Here is a 14,257-nt window from a genome sequence, read left to right as displayed (position 1 = left end):
CTAGAGAAACTCTGTATAGACATCAAATGATTCACATAGGACAAAAAACCACATAAATGTCTGCAGTGTGGAAAGAGCTTCAGTCGGAGAGGGCACCTTGACAGACATCAAAGAATCAACTCAGGAGAAAAACCACATAAATGCCTGGAATGTGGAAAGAGCTTCAGTCTGAAGGGAAACCTTCTGTTCTGTCTCCCCTTCCCTTTCCCCCCAAAAGTAAGGGATTATGCACACACACAAGAATCCACACAGGACCGACAGGCAAGCTGGCTCAAACTTCGCAGAGCAAATCCTCTGTAACTCATAACATTCTTGGCATCCTACTACGTCCTGCCTGCCAAGTCCAAGCTGGCAGCAATTGTAAATCAGTCTTACACAGAGGGAAATGGGTCTTTTACAAGGCAATCCACAAAACAATCATTCTTCCAACATAGTCACGAATAAAGTCTAAAGTAAGTTAAACTTTGCCCTGTACAAAGTTTAAGGAGAAAGCACACCCACTTTTATCCCCTGTGGAGTGTGGCTCTGTGACTCAGCTCACTCTCTGACCCTCCCACGCTTCCTACGTTGCTGCTCACATTTCTCCCTACAACACTGCTTGGGGTCGAGCCAAGACTACTACTCTTCACTCCCTGTCAGGGGCTGCTCCGACATGCCTTCTTCCTGATTCATCTCAGGCTGTTCCTCTCGGTTGTCTGATGGAACCTGAGGCATTACCAGGGGAGGAAGGAATTGGCAGGAAGGTCCTAGGGAGGAAGGCATTGCCAGTTCCTCCCCTCATCTTCCAGGTCCTCTTCCTCTGACAGCACAGGCTCGGGAGTCAGGGCCACAACATCTTCATAGACATCAAAGAATCCACACGTGTTTAAAACCCTATGAATGTCTGGATTGTGGAAGAGCTTTAATGTGGGTGGACAACTCCGTCAACACCAAATTCAGGAGTAAAACCGTTAACATTCCTGGAGTGTAGAAACAGCTTCAGTCACAATGTAATCTCAGTAAATATTATAGACTTCACACAGAGAAGAAGTTTATAGATGTATTAAAAAATCCTTGAAAACAAATGGAAGTCTCCAAAACCACCTAAGGATCCACACAGGAGAGAAACCATAGATATTGAGTATGCGTGGCTAAGATGCTTCAGTAACCAGTAAAGCCAATGCAACCCTGGATGAAATTTATAAAGGTTTCTCAAGGCTTAAGAAACTGACTATACAAAGACACAGATTACCATCCAATAAGCCACAGATGCGGCTAGTTACCCTTCTCAACAAGTATGTATCAACTTGAATGTATAATGTACCATTTTATCAGCTCAAACATTCATGTTCAGTGGCTAGACTTCATCCTGTGCAGCTGGAAAAAAACATTTCCCAAGAAACAACAATCCTGCAATCCACAAGATTGGAAAAAACTCAACTGAAGGAACACTACAAAGCGTTACTTCAAATAAAGGTCTAACTTAGGGAAGTTTTTTTCCCCCAGGGTTGATTGAAGATGTCTATTTTGATCACTTTGGATCTTTCTCTCCTTCTGCTTTGCTCAGAAGTTCCAGCAATTTGGGGTCTTCAACTAAGAGTTCGAGAGCGTCTTCGCCTGCCACTCGCCTCACTTTCTCTCCTTTGGCTGCAAGGATTTCCTCAATGTTCCTAATTCAGAAAGAGAATTGTTTTACGAAAAAGGCAGGAAGCATCAGCTGTGACTGAAGGAAAAGCCTTGCTTTGTGCACATTATAACTGCCTGTAATGTAAAATTGTAAGCAAGAAAACACCCCAGCTAACAATGACTGCACAGGGCATCTTTCACATAGAAAAGACAAGTAGAAACCATCTTTCCTCTTTGTCTTACTTTAAATACATGAAGGCTATCAATCACATGGATATCATGTTTTATTTATGTATTTTGTCATGCTTTCAGCCTTCATTTGTTGAAATAAACTAGTAATAGCCAACAATAATGGAGTAAAATGGTTTCTGTGGGATTTTACTAACAAGGAATTCTGCTTGGTGCTGTGATCTCTCTCTTGGACAACTCCTCAGACTCTTCCTCAGAGGCCGGCTCAAGGGGGGAATGAGCTCATTCCTGGCACATCAGGAACTGGGTTAATTAATAACTGAATTGCCGTCTGAAAAAGATTTATGGGAGCTTTGGCTGGGGACAGTTTGCAGGTCAGTGAAGATGAGCAGGAGGAGGTGCTTTCCGTGTTGGATCCAAGAGCATGCAGGACAGAGAAAAGACAAGAGCAAAGGAGATGTGCTAGATTACTTGGGAGAAGGCTCCACCAATATTGATGGGCTGCACTGGAAAGCTATTTATCATGGCAGGCAGAGGGAGGCGTTGTAGACAACATGTTTGGATTATATGCTTCCTGCTTGACTTTATGCCTTGGAGACTCTGAACTTCTCTTGCCAAGTGAGCTCTTGTGGATGTACTTTCAGTTTTGCCTGGCGGGTTTGTTTGGTGGACTTACTTGTTGGAGCAACTTTCTATTGTTTTATGGACTATTGGCTCTTGTGGACTAATCTTGGCCTATTTGTGGCTCGATTATTGGGACAGTTTCGAGGCTGGGTGAAGGGAACTCCTGAGGAACATTAATGAACTCTCTACAACACACGTATGTTTGCGAGTGAGTGGGGTGGCACAGGTATTCATTTTGCAAGCCAAAATCTGTGGATTATGAATTCTGCTGTGCCCATCATGTTAGCTCTGAACTGTTCCCAGGAACTAATTCCAGCTTCAGCAACTGTAGCATCAAACCTTGAACAAAAAAGGGGAGGGGGAGACAAAGGTCCGCGTGCTCACCTCTTCCCTTCCAAGTCAGAGAACCAGCCCAAGTTATCAGCAATCACATGATGGTTGTTGCACCCCGAGCATTTCACTATCACGACTCCATGATGATAAGCCACCTTGGAAATAGTTTTCGCAGATCGTGTGTTGCATACCTGAAAGAGAAGCCAGGATCCTCTCAGGGAGGGCAGGGAATTTGGGGGACGTATAAATTTATTTAGATATGACTTTTATTACATTTGGAGAGCAGCCCAATTCCCAGTGACTCTGGGTGGCTTACAAAAGAGAAAAATAAAACAGGAAATAATGTGTACATCTGGGCAAAACACTTATTGTATTAAAAATGAAAAACCCCTGTGGCTCGACCAACAGGCTAATAAGCCAAACGTGGAGCAAAGCCTCCTCTTCAAAGACTTGTGCACATTTGTTGTGTGAGCCATGCAAATCTTGGGGCAATGCCGTTTGAGGGGAGATGTTTGAAGCTCTCCTGGGAGCAACATCTAAGCAATCAGCCATAGCTGCTTTTCCAAATTGCCTTTCCAATTCCAGTCCCTGCCAGGCTCCTGGTGCTAAACAGGCCAGATCTCAACTAACCTTTTCCCAGATCAGATGTTAGTCAGCTGAGCAAACAAACCATCTTCAGGTCAAACCCATCACACTCCTTATCTTCACAAGCAACTAAAGTCTTTTCTGAGCAACAACACAGATTGAGCTGGTTCTTTTTTTTTTTTAACTGTCCAGTGCAGGACAGCAACTCTTGCATTTCCTGGTGGTCTCCCATCCAAGCCCTAATTAAGCCTGTTTGGATTCCCAGATGGCAAGGTTGTTAGACTGAGAGTCATCCGGCTGGAGAAGGTGGCCGATTTTGGGGTGAGTTCATGCAATAAGCATCACGGGCTCGGCTTTGCATGGGCTGCTCAATCTGCCTAGTTTTATGCTAGGTTAAATTGGCTTGCACTGGAGTCTGGATATACAAACCCAGGAGTGGGGAAGCAGGTCGTGTGAACAGGGCTCGGCTCTCGCTGGTTCCTCCTTCAGGTCGTTATATGCGACCTCCCAGTTCATCCCTTCCCTAGTTGATGGCACAGGGCGGAAGTGACGCGCGCAGCCTCGCTCTGTTCCGCCCGCTGCCAAGATGGCGCCTGCGGCTTCCCTTTCTCTCTCCTCCGTTCCGCCCGCTGCCAAGATGGCGCCCTCGCTTCGCTGCCCTCAACCGCTCCCTCCCCTTCAGGAGGGGTAAGGCATCCCGTGCGAACAACCCACCTTACACGTGAACAGCAGCCGATAGTGCGTCGCCTCCTCCGCCTTTGCGAGCCGGCCCTCCTGTGGCTGCCGCTCCCCGGGTCCCACCGACAAGGCTCGTCGTCGCGAAGCCGCTGCCGGGGACGATGAAGCCGTTGCCCCCCGCACCGGCCACCTGCCCAGGCCCCGCGCCCCGACTCCCACGACCGCCGGAGACTTACACCTGCCGAGAAAGCGCCAACGGGGAGGCCGGAGCAGCGCTTGGAAGGCCGCGGCCGCCATCTTTACTGTGGGAGGCGACGCCGCCGCCTTTCCCGGCCTTGAAAGCAACTCCGCTACCGGCCATCAGGGGGCAGCAAAGGACGGGGCCATCTGTCGGCCCTCGGGAATATTGCAGCCCAGAGGTGTTCAGTTTTCTTTGCAGGGCAGCTCCCCAGTCTGCCTTCCTGCCAAGCAGGTTGGATACTGTGTTTTATTATGAAATTAGAGCCTCACAACAACCTGTCCAGGTAGGCTGGCCAAGACGCTCTAGAGGTCAGCCTGGGGAATGACAAGAATATTGGGAGTTATATGTCTATGGAGATTCTCAATCGTCGTGGTCATGGTTTCCCAAAGATATTTTTTCTTTTCAGAGCTGAAGAAGCTTCTTGGATGAGAAGTGATGAATGTCTTCAAAGAAAAACCAGGAAGTCCAGTTGCTTCTTGGAAAAACATTTTTGTTTTCTAGTATTCTAGTTCAGCAACATCTTCCATTTTACACCACAAAACTCCCTCCACTGAGCACCTGACACTCACATTCACAAGTACCAAAGCAAGCCAGTGTTAAGAAGGGCTGGATTTCTGGGGCTTTGCCAGTTGTCCAAGCCTTCCTTAATTCCTGGTTGAATTCAGCTCTCTGGACAATCCTGGCTCCAGCATCCCTTCCTTCTATTCCTGAAGGAGAGATGAGCTAGAAAATTGCTGTCATAAAAATTCTGGTCGCAGCCATAAAATACAGACCAAGAATTGTTCCGCCTAGTTCTGCCCTGGTCCACCTGCACCTCAAATTCCAGATTCAGAGAAGGTCAAGTCGAATGATAAAGTCCTCCTGTTGCAGCCAAAAGTAGAGGTACCCCTCTTTTCCTCAAATAATCTCAATTTGCTGTGATATTGGATGTAACTGATGCGAATAATTGGCCTTCACCATTAGCTGTAGCATAATCCATTGGGCAGACACTTCGCTTTTGAAGTACAGTTATTCTATTCTATTCTATTCTGTTCTATTCTTATTCTATTCTCACTTCAATCCTCCCTCGTGTTAATTAAAAAGATACTCATTTGGTCTTTTTAGCTGCCAGAAAAAGGGAGTGGGGGAAAACCAAGCATTCTTGAAATGTCTAGATAATCGGTTTTTGACATTCTCCCAAGTTGCTTTCAGCGTTGACATCCGATCAGTCAGGCTGCACTAAGTGCCTGATCAACCTAACCATGGTCCTGAAACTGGGGATCAGAGCGAAAAAGCTGACCGACCCGATCTGGCTTGAACAAGTAGATGGCTCCCTGTTGGGAGAGGCCTATGCCACTCACTTAAAGGAACCAGTGAGACTAGAGTTAGGGGATCACTGGGAAACCATTTGATTCGTAGTGGTTCCCAAAATGATAGACGGGGCTTTCCTGGCTAGGCAAGTGGGGCCCATTATTTTGAACCACTGATGCCTATGGTACAGAAGATGCTGTGAAGCCTAAAATAATAATAGTTTAAGCTAAATAAAGAGCTTACTGAGGACCTTTGCAATTGGCGTCTTTCTAGGAAATCGAGGATGACACCACCACAAGTCCAACTCAATGAGATTCCAAAATACCAAGGAGATTTCTCTGGGACCTCAAATGGGGCTTATGATCCAAACCATCCAAGCATCCTGGACCGGCTGGCCCTTGCCTTTTTTGACCCTGAAAAATACACAAGGCTATTGGCAACAGTGTCCTCTGGGACCCTTTGCTCAGCCCTCCCATTACTGCTGTTCCTTCTCCTTTTTCCTTTCCGTTGCATTTTCCCAGAGAGAACATATGGTAGATTTCAGGGCCCCTTTCGGTGGCTGGCAGTTAAAAAGCTTCTGTTGAATGTTTTCACTCCCGGCAGCTGTGTGTACAAAACACAAGCCTGGCTTGCCAGAAAGTGGCATTTTTGATGCTTGGCAGAGAGGAGGAGGAGGAACTTGGCAGGAAGGGACAAACTGCCAAGGGAATTCTCTCCGTGCCCTCGCTTGCAGAGCTGGAGATGGGAAACTCATGCAGCCCAGACTTCAGTGGCTTATGTCGGCTTTAATCAGAACAGAACAGAAGGATTAGATAGGATAAACAGACTAGACAACAGAATAGAATAGAATAGAATAGAATAGAATAGAATAGAATAGAATAGAATAGAATAGAATAGAGGAAGGGAAAGGAAAGAACAGAATAGAACAGAACAGAACAGAGTAGAATAGAATAGACGAAGGGAAGGGAAAGGAAAGAATAGAATAGAACAGAACAGAATATGGAAGGGGAGAGGAGAGGAGAAGAGAAGAGAATATGAAAATAGAATAGAAGAGGAGAGAAGAAGAGAAAGAATAGAACAGAAGAGAACAGAACTAGGAATAGAATAGAATAGATACGGAATGGAGTAGAATAGAATATGGAATGGAATAGACACAAAATAGAATAGACCACAAAGAATAGACACGGAGTAGAATGAATAAACACAAAATAGACACAAAATGAATAGAACAGAACAGACGAGAATAATAGAGTTGGAAGAAAGCTGCGAGGTCTTCTAGTCCAACCTGCTCAAACAAGGCACACCACACCATTTCAGACAGGTGGCTGTCCATTCTTTTCTTTAAAACCTCCAATGATGAAGCACCCACAACTTCAGGTAGCCAGCTGTTCCACTGATTAATTGATCTCAGTGTTAGGAAGTTTCTCCTTAATTCCAAGTTGCTTTTCTCCTTGATTAGTTGCCACCCGCTGCTTCTCGTCTTGCCTTCTGGTGCTTTGAAAGTAAGTTTGACCCTCTCCTCTTGTTGTGGCAGCGCCTCAAATACTGGAACACTGCTATGATGTCACCTTATGTACCCCACAGTCCTTTTCTTTTTGAGAGACCCTTGGTTGAGGTGTCACAAGCGTGGAGCAAAAGCTTCCTATCCCACCCTTGGTCCCATCGCTTGCTCTGTGTGAGATGCTGTTGAGGATTGATGAGTTTAAGAAGTAGTCCCGGGTTCTGTTCACACGTTTCCAAGCCACCCCTTATGACTCAGGATGGTGCATTCAGAAGCCATGGATGGCCCTCACGTTGTGACATCATCCTGTGAATAAGGCAACTAAAATGCATAATCCCAATAAAATAATTTCTATAGCTCAAGGGTGAACTGTAGAGTCCTTAGTGCTCTCTCAGGTTGGCTGTTTCTTGACAGATATTTCATGACCCAACTAGGTAATATCATCAGTGCTGGAGAGTTTGGGCTTTGCTGCCTGTTTATACACAATTGCCCTGCTGTTGGTTTTTGGGGTGTGTGATTTTTTTTCCTAGGTGGTTCCTTGATTACAGTATTGTTTTACACACTTCATACAACGACAACATTCACATGAAGATAATGTTTAAGGGATGAGGTTTGTGGGTTGATTTATTTATTTATTTATTTATTTATTTTATTTTATTTATTTGTCAATTGTTTACGAGATAATAAGTAAAAGTGTATACATAATTATGAATACATGAAATGAGTACATATAAGAAAAATGAAAGAAAAATAAAAGAAACAATAGGACAGGGACGGTAGGCACGTTGGTGCGCTTATGCACGCCCCCTACAGACCTCTTAGGAAAGGGGTGAGGTCAATAGTAGACAGTCAAGGTTAAAGTTTTGGGGGTTTGGGGAAGAAACTACAGAGTCGGGTAGAGTATTCCAGACATTGACCGCTCTGTTGCTGAAGTCGTATTTCCTGCAATCAAGCTTGGTGTGGTTAACCTTGAGTTTGTATCTATTGTGTGCTCTTGTGTTGTTATGGTTGAAGCTGAAGTATTCATTGACAGGTAGGACATTGAAATGTATGATTTTATATACCATGCTTAAATCAGACCGAAGACGGCGTAATTCAAGGTTTTCTAGTTCTAGAATTTCAAGTCTGATATTGGGTAACGACACCCCTTGTTGCTCCTTCCCCTCTCTGGATGCCAAAAATAGACCCAATGCCCCCAATTTTTCCACAAATTTTTGAAAACAGTCTTTGTTGGTGACTTCCCATTTCTGAATGCAACAAATTAAACAGGCCCGTGGTTGGAAACTAACTAAGGAGATAACTAAGGAAAATTTTTTACTGACAATCACCCAGTGGAATGATTTCCCTTCAGAAGTTGTGGCTGCTCCATCACTGGAGGCTTTTAAGAAGAGATTATGGATGGTCACTTGCCTGAGATGGTATAGACTATATGATATTCACAGTGACTGAATTTAAATTTATACCAGAATAAAAATAATCTTGTTTTAAACACTGAGCAGTGGTAAAACCACTCGATGCCTGGTGGGCGCCATGGCTGAGTCTTGAAGCAGATCTTAATTCTTTTAATCTTTCTATTAACTTTATCTCATTCTTATTTAATCTTAATGTCTTTATATTTGTCTTTTTATTGTACTGTAAACTGCAGAGAGTTGCTCTGGAGAAAGAGATAAGTGGCACATTTAATAAGCAAACTTTTTTTTTTTTTAATTTAATGGAACCTGCTCCTCTTCCAACCGTGTCTTGGCCAGTAATTCAGTCCCAAATAGGAGCTGTGGGTCTATTGCTGCTTCTCTTTATTTGCAGGGAACAGTTTTGATCTGACGCTTGCCAACTTCTCACTGGTGCAACCCTAAAGATGATTAAAGATTAGCGTCATTTAGCTACTAGCTTTTAACCGCAGATAAGTATGCCTCATGTCTTTTAATTCTCTCTTCAAATAAGCTGGTTCTTAAAACTGCTGTGGATGAGTTAAGGTTTGGGTGTTTTTCCCCCCCAAAGACCCCTCATCTCAGCCCAGTTTCAGAAGAGAAGCGACTCGAGATTATTTCCCAAAGCATCACAGAGAAAACAGCAGAGAAACCAATACAGCTCACCCACAAAAGTGCTTTTCTGCATTTGTTGGGGGGTGAAGAGGGTTTCAGACAAGAAATATAACCAGAATTGAAAAAGGAGAAGGGAGAGAAAGAGAGCCTTGAGGGGCCGCGTGGCATTGCTCTGGTGGCAGAGCCAAAGGTCAGCAGTGCTGGGCACTGTCTGCAGAAATGTTGTGGGCGGGGGGCACTGATGCTCCTCCCAGAGGAAAAAATGACCTTCTGGGTTAACAAAGCATCTATTTGTAAGTCATGCAGCCTCAACAAGGCTGCTGGGTCTCTTGGAAAGTGAATAATTGATAATATAACAGTAAGAATATAACAGTTAGAAGGTCTTCCAATCCAACTCCCTGCTCTCTACATCGTTCTTGGCAAGTGGGCGTCCAACCTCAATCGAGTTCAGTCTAATTGTTTAATTTAATTGAGTTTTTCCTTTCCTCCCTCCTCCTCCCTCCTTCCTCTCTCCCCTTCCCTTCTGTCAGATCCGTGTATGGGGGGGATGGAAGAAGAAGGGGGAGGGGAAATTGGTGCAAGTAATCCTTTTTGGATGTAACCTGAATGTATTAAATCTTATATTGATTCTGTATAACTTGCACGTGATATACAACTGGAGGACTGGAGCCAGATGTCTAGAAACTTGTCACCTCTTGGAGAGATAGCATAGAGGAGAAGGGACCATAAAAATTCCAGCTCTGGAAGACAATCGCTGGGAAACTCTTCTAAGATATGTTCCCAGAAAAGCGAGGGGGAATTAACATGTTGGTTCTTTGTTTGAATAAATCCACATCTAAATAAGGGGAGGGATTCTAATTCCCTTTATCTGTTACTGTGCGCCTGGAAGCATCTTAGATTCTGCTTTGACTAGTACTGGATTCACTTCCTTTCAGTAAAGAATTCCTTTTGAAGTGCCTAGCTTTCAGAAGTTCATTCTTTTTGGTTGAAGGGGAAAAGTCCATTGCTTACACCTTCCCTGTGTCAGATCCGGAATAATGTCAGGTTTCCAAGTAATGAAATCCATTTAAAAAGAAAAGAGCAAAGTCCACCTTCCATTTCTTTTATTTAGGTAAAGCATCAAATTGGCAAAGTCTGTTGTAATTCCGGATCTGACATAACCCGGAATTACACCACATAATATTGGAAATTAGAAACAACTCCCAAGAGTTTCATTCCCCAATAGAAGTCAATCAACATTGCCTGGAGTCATCAATCTCCACCTCCAGGTCTCAGCAGGGTCAGCTTTCGTTCCCACGGGAAGGAGAACCACCTAGCCTAAACAACTCTATTTCCACTCCTCCCACCTTAGGAATGTGGCAAGCTCGAAACCCTCCCCCCCCATAACCAGCAAAGAGAAAGAAAGAAAAGGAATATATAATAAGGCTAAATAAAATGGCTATGCATATTTCAATTTCGGGCTTGACACCCTCCTTCCTTCCAGTCCAGCCTCCTGAAAAAGCATCCTTAGGACAACCATGACCTGGACGACTGAGAATCTCCACTGACATTTTCCCATCCATTGCTTCCTGTCCTGTCTTCAGGTGCTTTGGAGAATAAGTTGACCCTTCTTCTCTGTGGCAGCCGATCACAGATGCTGTCATATCAACCCTTGTCCTTCTCTTCGTTAGACCGGACATAACAAGTCCCAACTACTTCTATCCTCCCTGGTCACATGACTACCTTTTGGGCTCTCGGCCACCCGCCGGCATTCACAGCTATCTGCAGCTCCCCAGAGTCACATGAACACAGTTTGATTTGAGGAAATACGACTTCAGCAACAGAGTGGTCACTGTCTGGAATACTCTACCTGACTCTGTGGTTTCTTCCCCAAACCCCCAAAACTTTAACCTTTGACTGTCTACTATTGACCTCACCCCTCTCCTAAGAGGTCTGTAGTGGGTGTGCATAAGCGTACCAATGTGCCTACCATCCCTGTCCTATTGTTTCTTTTAGTTTTTAATTTTTCTTATATGTATCCATGTATTCATAACTATGTTTTTACTTATACCTATTGTAAGCAATTGACAAAAATAAATAAATAAAATAAATAAATAAATAAAATAAACAATGTACACTCAGGGGTGGGGTTTCTATCGGTTCAGACGAACCGGATGTTAAAGTTACATTTGGTTCACTGAACCGGTATTTCAACCAACCAACTGGTCCTACCCACCCTGCTCCTCCCGGGGGTCTCCAGGCGACACAGGTAAGTGCAGGGTCTGCGTGGAAGCTTTGGGAGGGGGAAAAACAGGCTTTCTGGATGTCCAGAAGTGGGCCTGTTTCAGGCTTCTGGAGGGTCTCCAGAGGCCCAGGGGAAGCCTCCTGACCCTTGGGAGGGGGAAAACGGCCTCCCCTGGGCTCTGGAGGCCCACGGGAAGCCAGAAACAGGAAGTTCCGGTGGGCCAAGCCCAGGGGTGGGATGCTACCAGTTTGGCCCAGCTCTATAGAACTGCTAGCTCTGAAGAGCAGCAGATACTGAACCGGTTCTGTGTTTGCTGCTATTTGGCCCACTTGCCCGCCCGGGCTCTTACCTGACCTTTATTTCCCGCTTTTTCAACCTCAGCTGCTTCGTGTGGCACAACTGAGGTTGAAAAAGCAGGAAAAATGTGGCTTTTCAAACGCTGCGCACCCGCACACAGCGCTTGTCAGCTGTCCAGCAGGCACAGCTGAAGTTTTCTACACGTGCGTGCAGTGCAAAACATAGCCGTCAAACCACTAGTAACACCGGTTGAATCCCGCCCCTGGCCATGCCCACCCAGCAACCAGGCAGCGAACCAGTTGCTAGGACTTTTGAATCCCACCTCTGTTTGCAATTTTAATGCCAGAGAGACAGTTCCTCGCCAAACCTGCCCCTTAGAGAACAATGGGTTTGCATTATGACAGCCACACTTGCTCAAGGACCACACAAACATGTGACATAGTCACATTACTCGCTTTATAACCATCGCAACGTACGACCAAATTGTGGGCTCCATTAAAGTTGGTAGGTCGATGACTCCCTATAATTACATGGTTATAGAATGATAGGGGTGGAAGGACCTTGTGAAATCTTCCAGTCCAACCCCTATGTGGAATTATTCGTGTTGACTTTGCAGCTCCCAATTATGCACTGGTTTTATTTCGTCTTGTGGTTGCTTCTAACTAAAGAGGCTTCAATAGAGCCTGTTTTCCCTGGCTCTTTTCAGAGGCAGGAAACCCAGGATGATTTCCAGGTGGCACAGAATCTCTGGGGCTGGCGAGGAGGGGGCAGCTTGAAGGAGAAGGTCTCACCCTTGACGGGGTCAAAAGAAAAAAAAAATTCCGCAGAATCTTCCAGTTCTGAAGTCAGTTGCATGGACCAGAGGATGCTGTTTCCATGGCAGCAGACAAGGGAAAATGCAGCAGGGAACAGGATGCTCAGGTAAAGAGAGAAGGAAACTAAAAAAAAAAAAAGGTAATTTCTTATGCAAAAAAGGAGGAATATCATACATTTTGCTGATGTATAAAGCTCCAGCATAGAATGGCAACTTCGACCTGGCACAGATTTATTTATTAAACGTTCACGCCACCTATCTTTATAAAGTAACTCTGGGTAGCTTACATATTTATGTTATTTTTTTAAAAAAAATCCAGTTTGTTGAACAAGCCGTGACAGTTCCCTTTCTCGCGTCTTGCCTAAGCCAGTTGGAAACAACCCACAAGAACCCTCAACATGATGCGTATCCACAATGCTGGCAACAGTTCTGTGAGGTGGTCTGTAACCATCATCAGGTCAGTACAGGAGCTTGTAAAAGTTGCTGACCCCATTCATTTTGAGTGGGAGGCTCTGATTCACCTGGCTGTGCTCCGGAACAGTCTTGAAAGAGTTAATTCCGCTTCATTTTAAATGCAGCGTGTTTGGGTGTCCGTTTTATGTCTTATATTTATATGCCACCCACCTCACTATCAAGACATATCCCTGTTCACACCAGACTGTTAGGGAACTGCAGAACACAAAATGGAATTTACAGAGTTGAAAGGAGGTCTTCTAATCCAATCCCTTGCCCAAGCAGAAGACCTTTATACCATTTTGGACACATGGATGTCCAGTTTCTTCTTAAAAACCTCTAGAGATGGAGCACCCATAACTTCTGAAGGCACTGGTTCATTATTGTCACTGTCAGGAAATTTCTCTTTAGTTCTAACATAAAAGGCTCGGATCTTTCTACCTGTTGCTCTCAAGTGCTTAGGTTGAACCCCTGTTCTATGTGAGAGCACCTCAAATATTGGAAGACTGCTACCATAGCACCCCTAGTCCTTCCCTTCATTTAGACTAGATGTGCCCAATTCCTGCAACCATTCATCATATATTTTAGCCCGCTAATTCGTTTTTGTTGCTCTTCTCTATACTCTTTGAACTTTGGAGAGTCTTAACAACAGGGGTGGGATTCTACCAGTTTGCACCTATTTGCTAGAACCGGTTGTTAACGTTCTAAACAGTTGGGAGAACCAGTTGTTAGAAGAAATTCCTGGGCTAATCCTGTAAGGAAGGCAGGAAGGAAACATTCTGGTGTTGCTTACAGAAACTGCCTCTCCGTTAACCCTTATTACATTCTTGGCAGGACTCGACTTCCTGTCTCAGGAACTTCTCTGGAGTTTTTTTTCCTCTCCTTTGCTGGTCCTTTGCTTGCGTGGAATGACCATTCAAAGTTACAATGGCACTGAAAAAAAGTGACTTATGACCATTTTTCATACTTACGACCGTTGCAGCATCCCCACAGTCATGAGAGGCCAGGCGAGGACATGCATGCCTCGATGTGAGTGCAACTGAGTTGGCTATGTCCACCCAGTCATGTGACCACCAAGTCACGCCCACCAACTAAGCCACGCCCATAGAACCGGTTGTTTAAAAATTTGAATCCCACCCCTGTTTAACATCATTTTTGAAGCTTGGTGACTAAAAATGGACGCAGTACTCTATGTGTGGTCTTACCAGTGTACACTTGGAATATTGTTTCGGTCACTATGATACCAAACAGATGTTGAGACTCTAGGCACAGTTTGAACCTTTACAGGCCAGCATCGATAGTTCCAGAAGTCACACAACACACTAAACCAGGGTTAGGACATTTTAACAGAGGTTCATTATATTAAATTCAGGTTAAGTTC

At 44.7% G+C, this 14,257-nt stretch overlaps 1 protein-coding gene and 1 long non-coding RNA gene across 2 annotated transcripts in view; both read right to left on the bottom strand.

Annotated features, from left to right (window-relative positions):
- Positions 1 to 374: 374 nt before the first annotated feature.
- LOC113448448 (DNL-type zinc finger protein) lies at positions 375 to 4,568 on the bottom strand. Its single transcript, XM_026719138.2, has 3 exons — positions 4,051 to 4,568; positions 2,803 to 2,942; positions 375 to 1,649 (listed from the first exon to the last, which is right to left on the bottom strand). Exons 1-3 carry the CDS (start codon positions 4,309 to 4,311, stop codon positions 1,511 to 1,513), a joined length of 540 nt encoding a protein of 179 aa, XP_026574923.1. The 5' UTR covers positions 4,312 to 4,568; the 3' UTR covers positions 375 to 1,510.
- Positions 375 to 14,257, bottom strand: part of LOC148124510 (uncharacterized) — a 104,990-nt gene continuing 91,107 nt past the window's right edge. The window contains exon 2 of the long non-coding RNA XR_015739744.1: positions 375 to 918. This is a non-coding gene — a long non-coding RNA (uncharacterized LOC148124510). The remainder of the gene's footprint in view (positions 919 to 14,257) is intronic.

The sequence above is a fragment of the Pseudonaja textilis genome, chromosome 17 (genome assembly GCF_049901715.1).
Source record: "Pseudonaja textilis isolate UNSWEBS1 chromosome 17, rPseTex1.2, whole genome shotgun sequence".
Classification (NCBI taxonomy): Eukaryota; Metazoa; Chordata; class Lepidosauria; order Squamata; family Elapidae; genus Pseudonaja; species Pseudonaja textilis.
The sequence above is the reverse complement of the archived record's forward strand: the minus strand, read 5'-3'. Positions and strand labels throughout refer to the sequence as shown.

Coding starts and splice junctions, on each gene's coding strand:
- LOC113448448 (XM_026719138.2), bottom strand. CDS start 4,311: ATGGCGGCCGCGGCCTTCCAAGCGCTGCTCCGGCCTCCCCGTTGGCGC. Junction 2,943..4,050: donor GGCTGCTGTTCACGTGTAAG/GTGGGTTGTTCG, acceptor CTTCTCTTTCAG/GTATGCAACACACGATCTGC. Junction 1,650..2,802: donor TCTGACTTGGAAGGGAAGAG/GTGAGCACGCGG, acceptor TTTCTGAATTAG/GAACATTGAGGAAATCCTTG.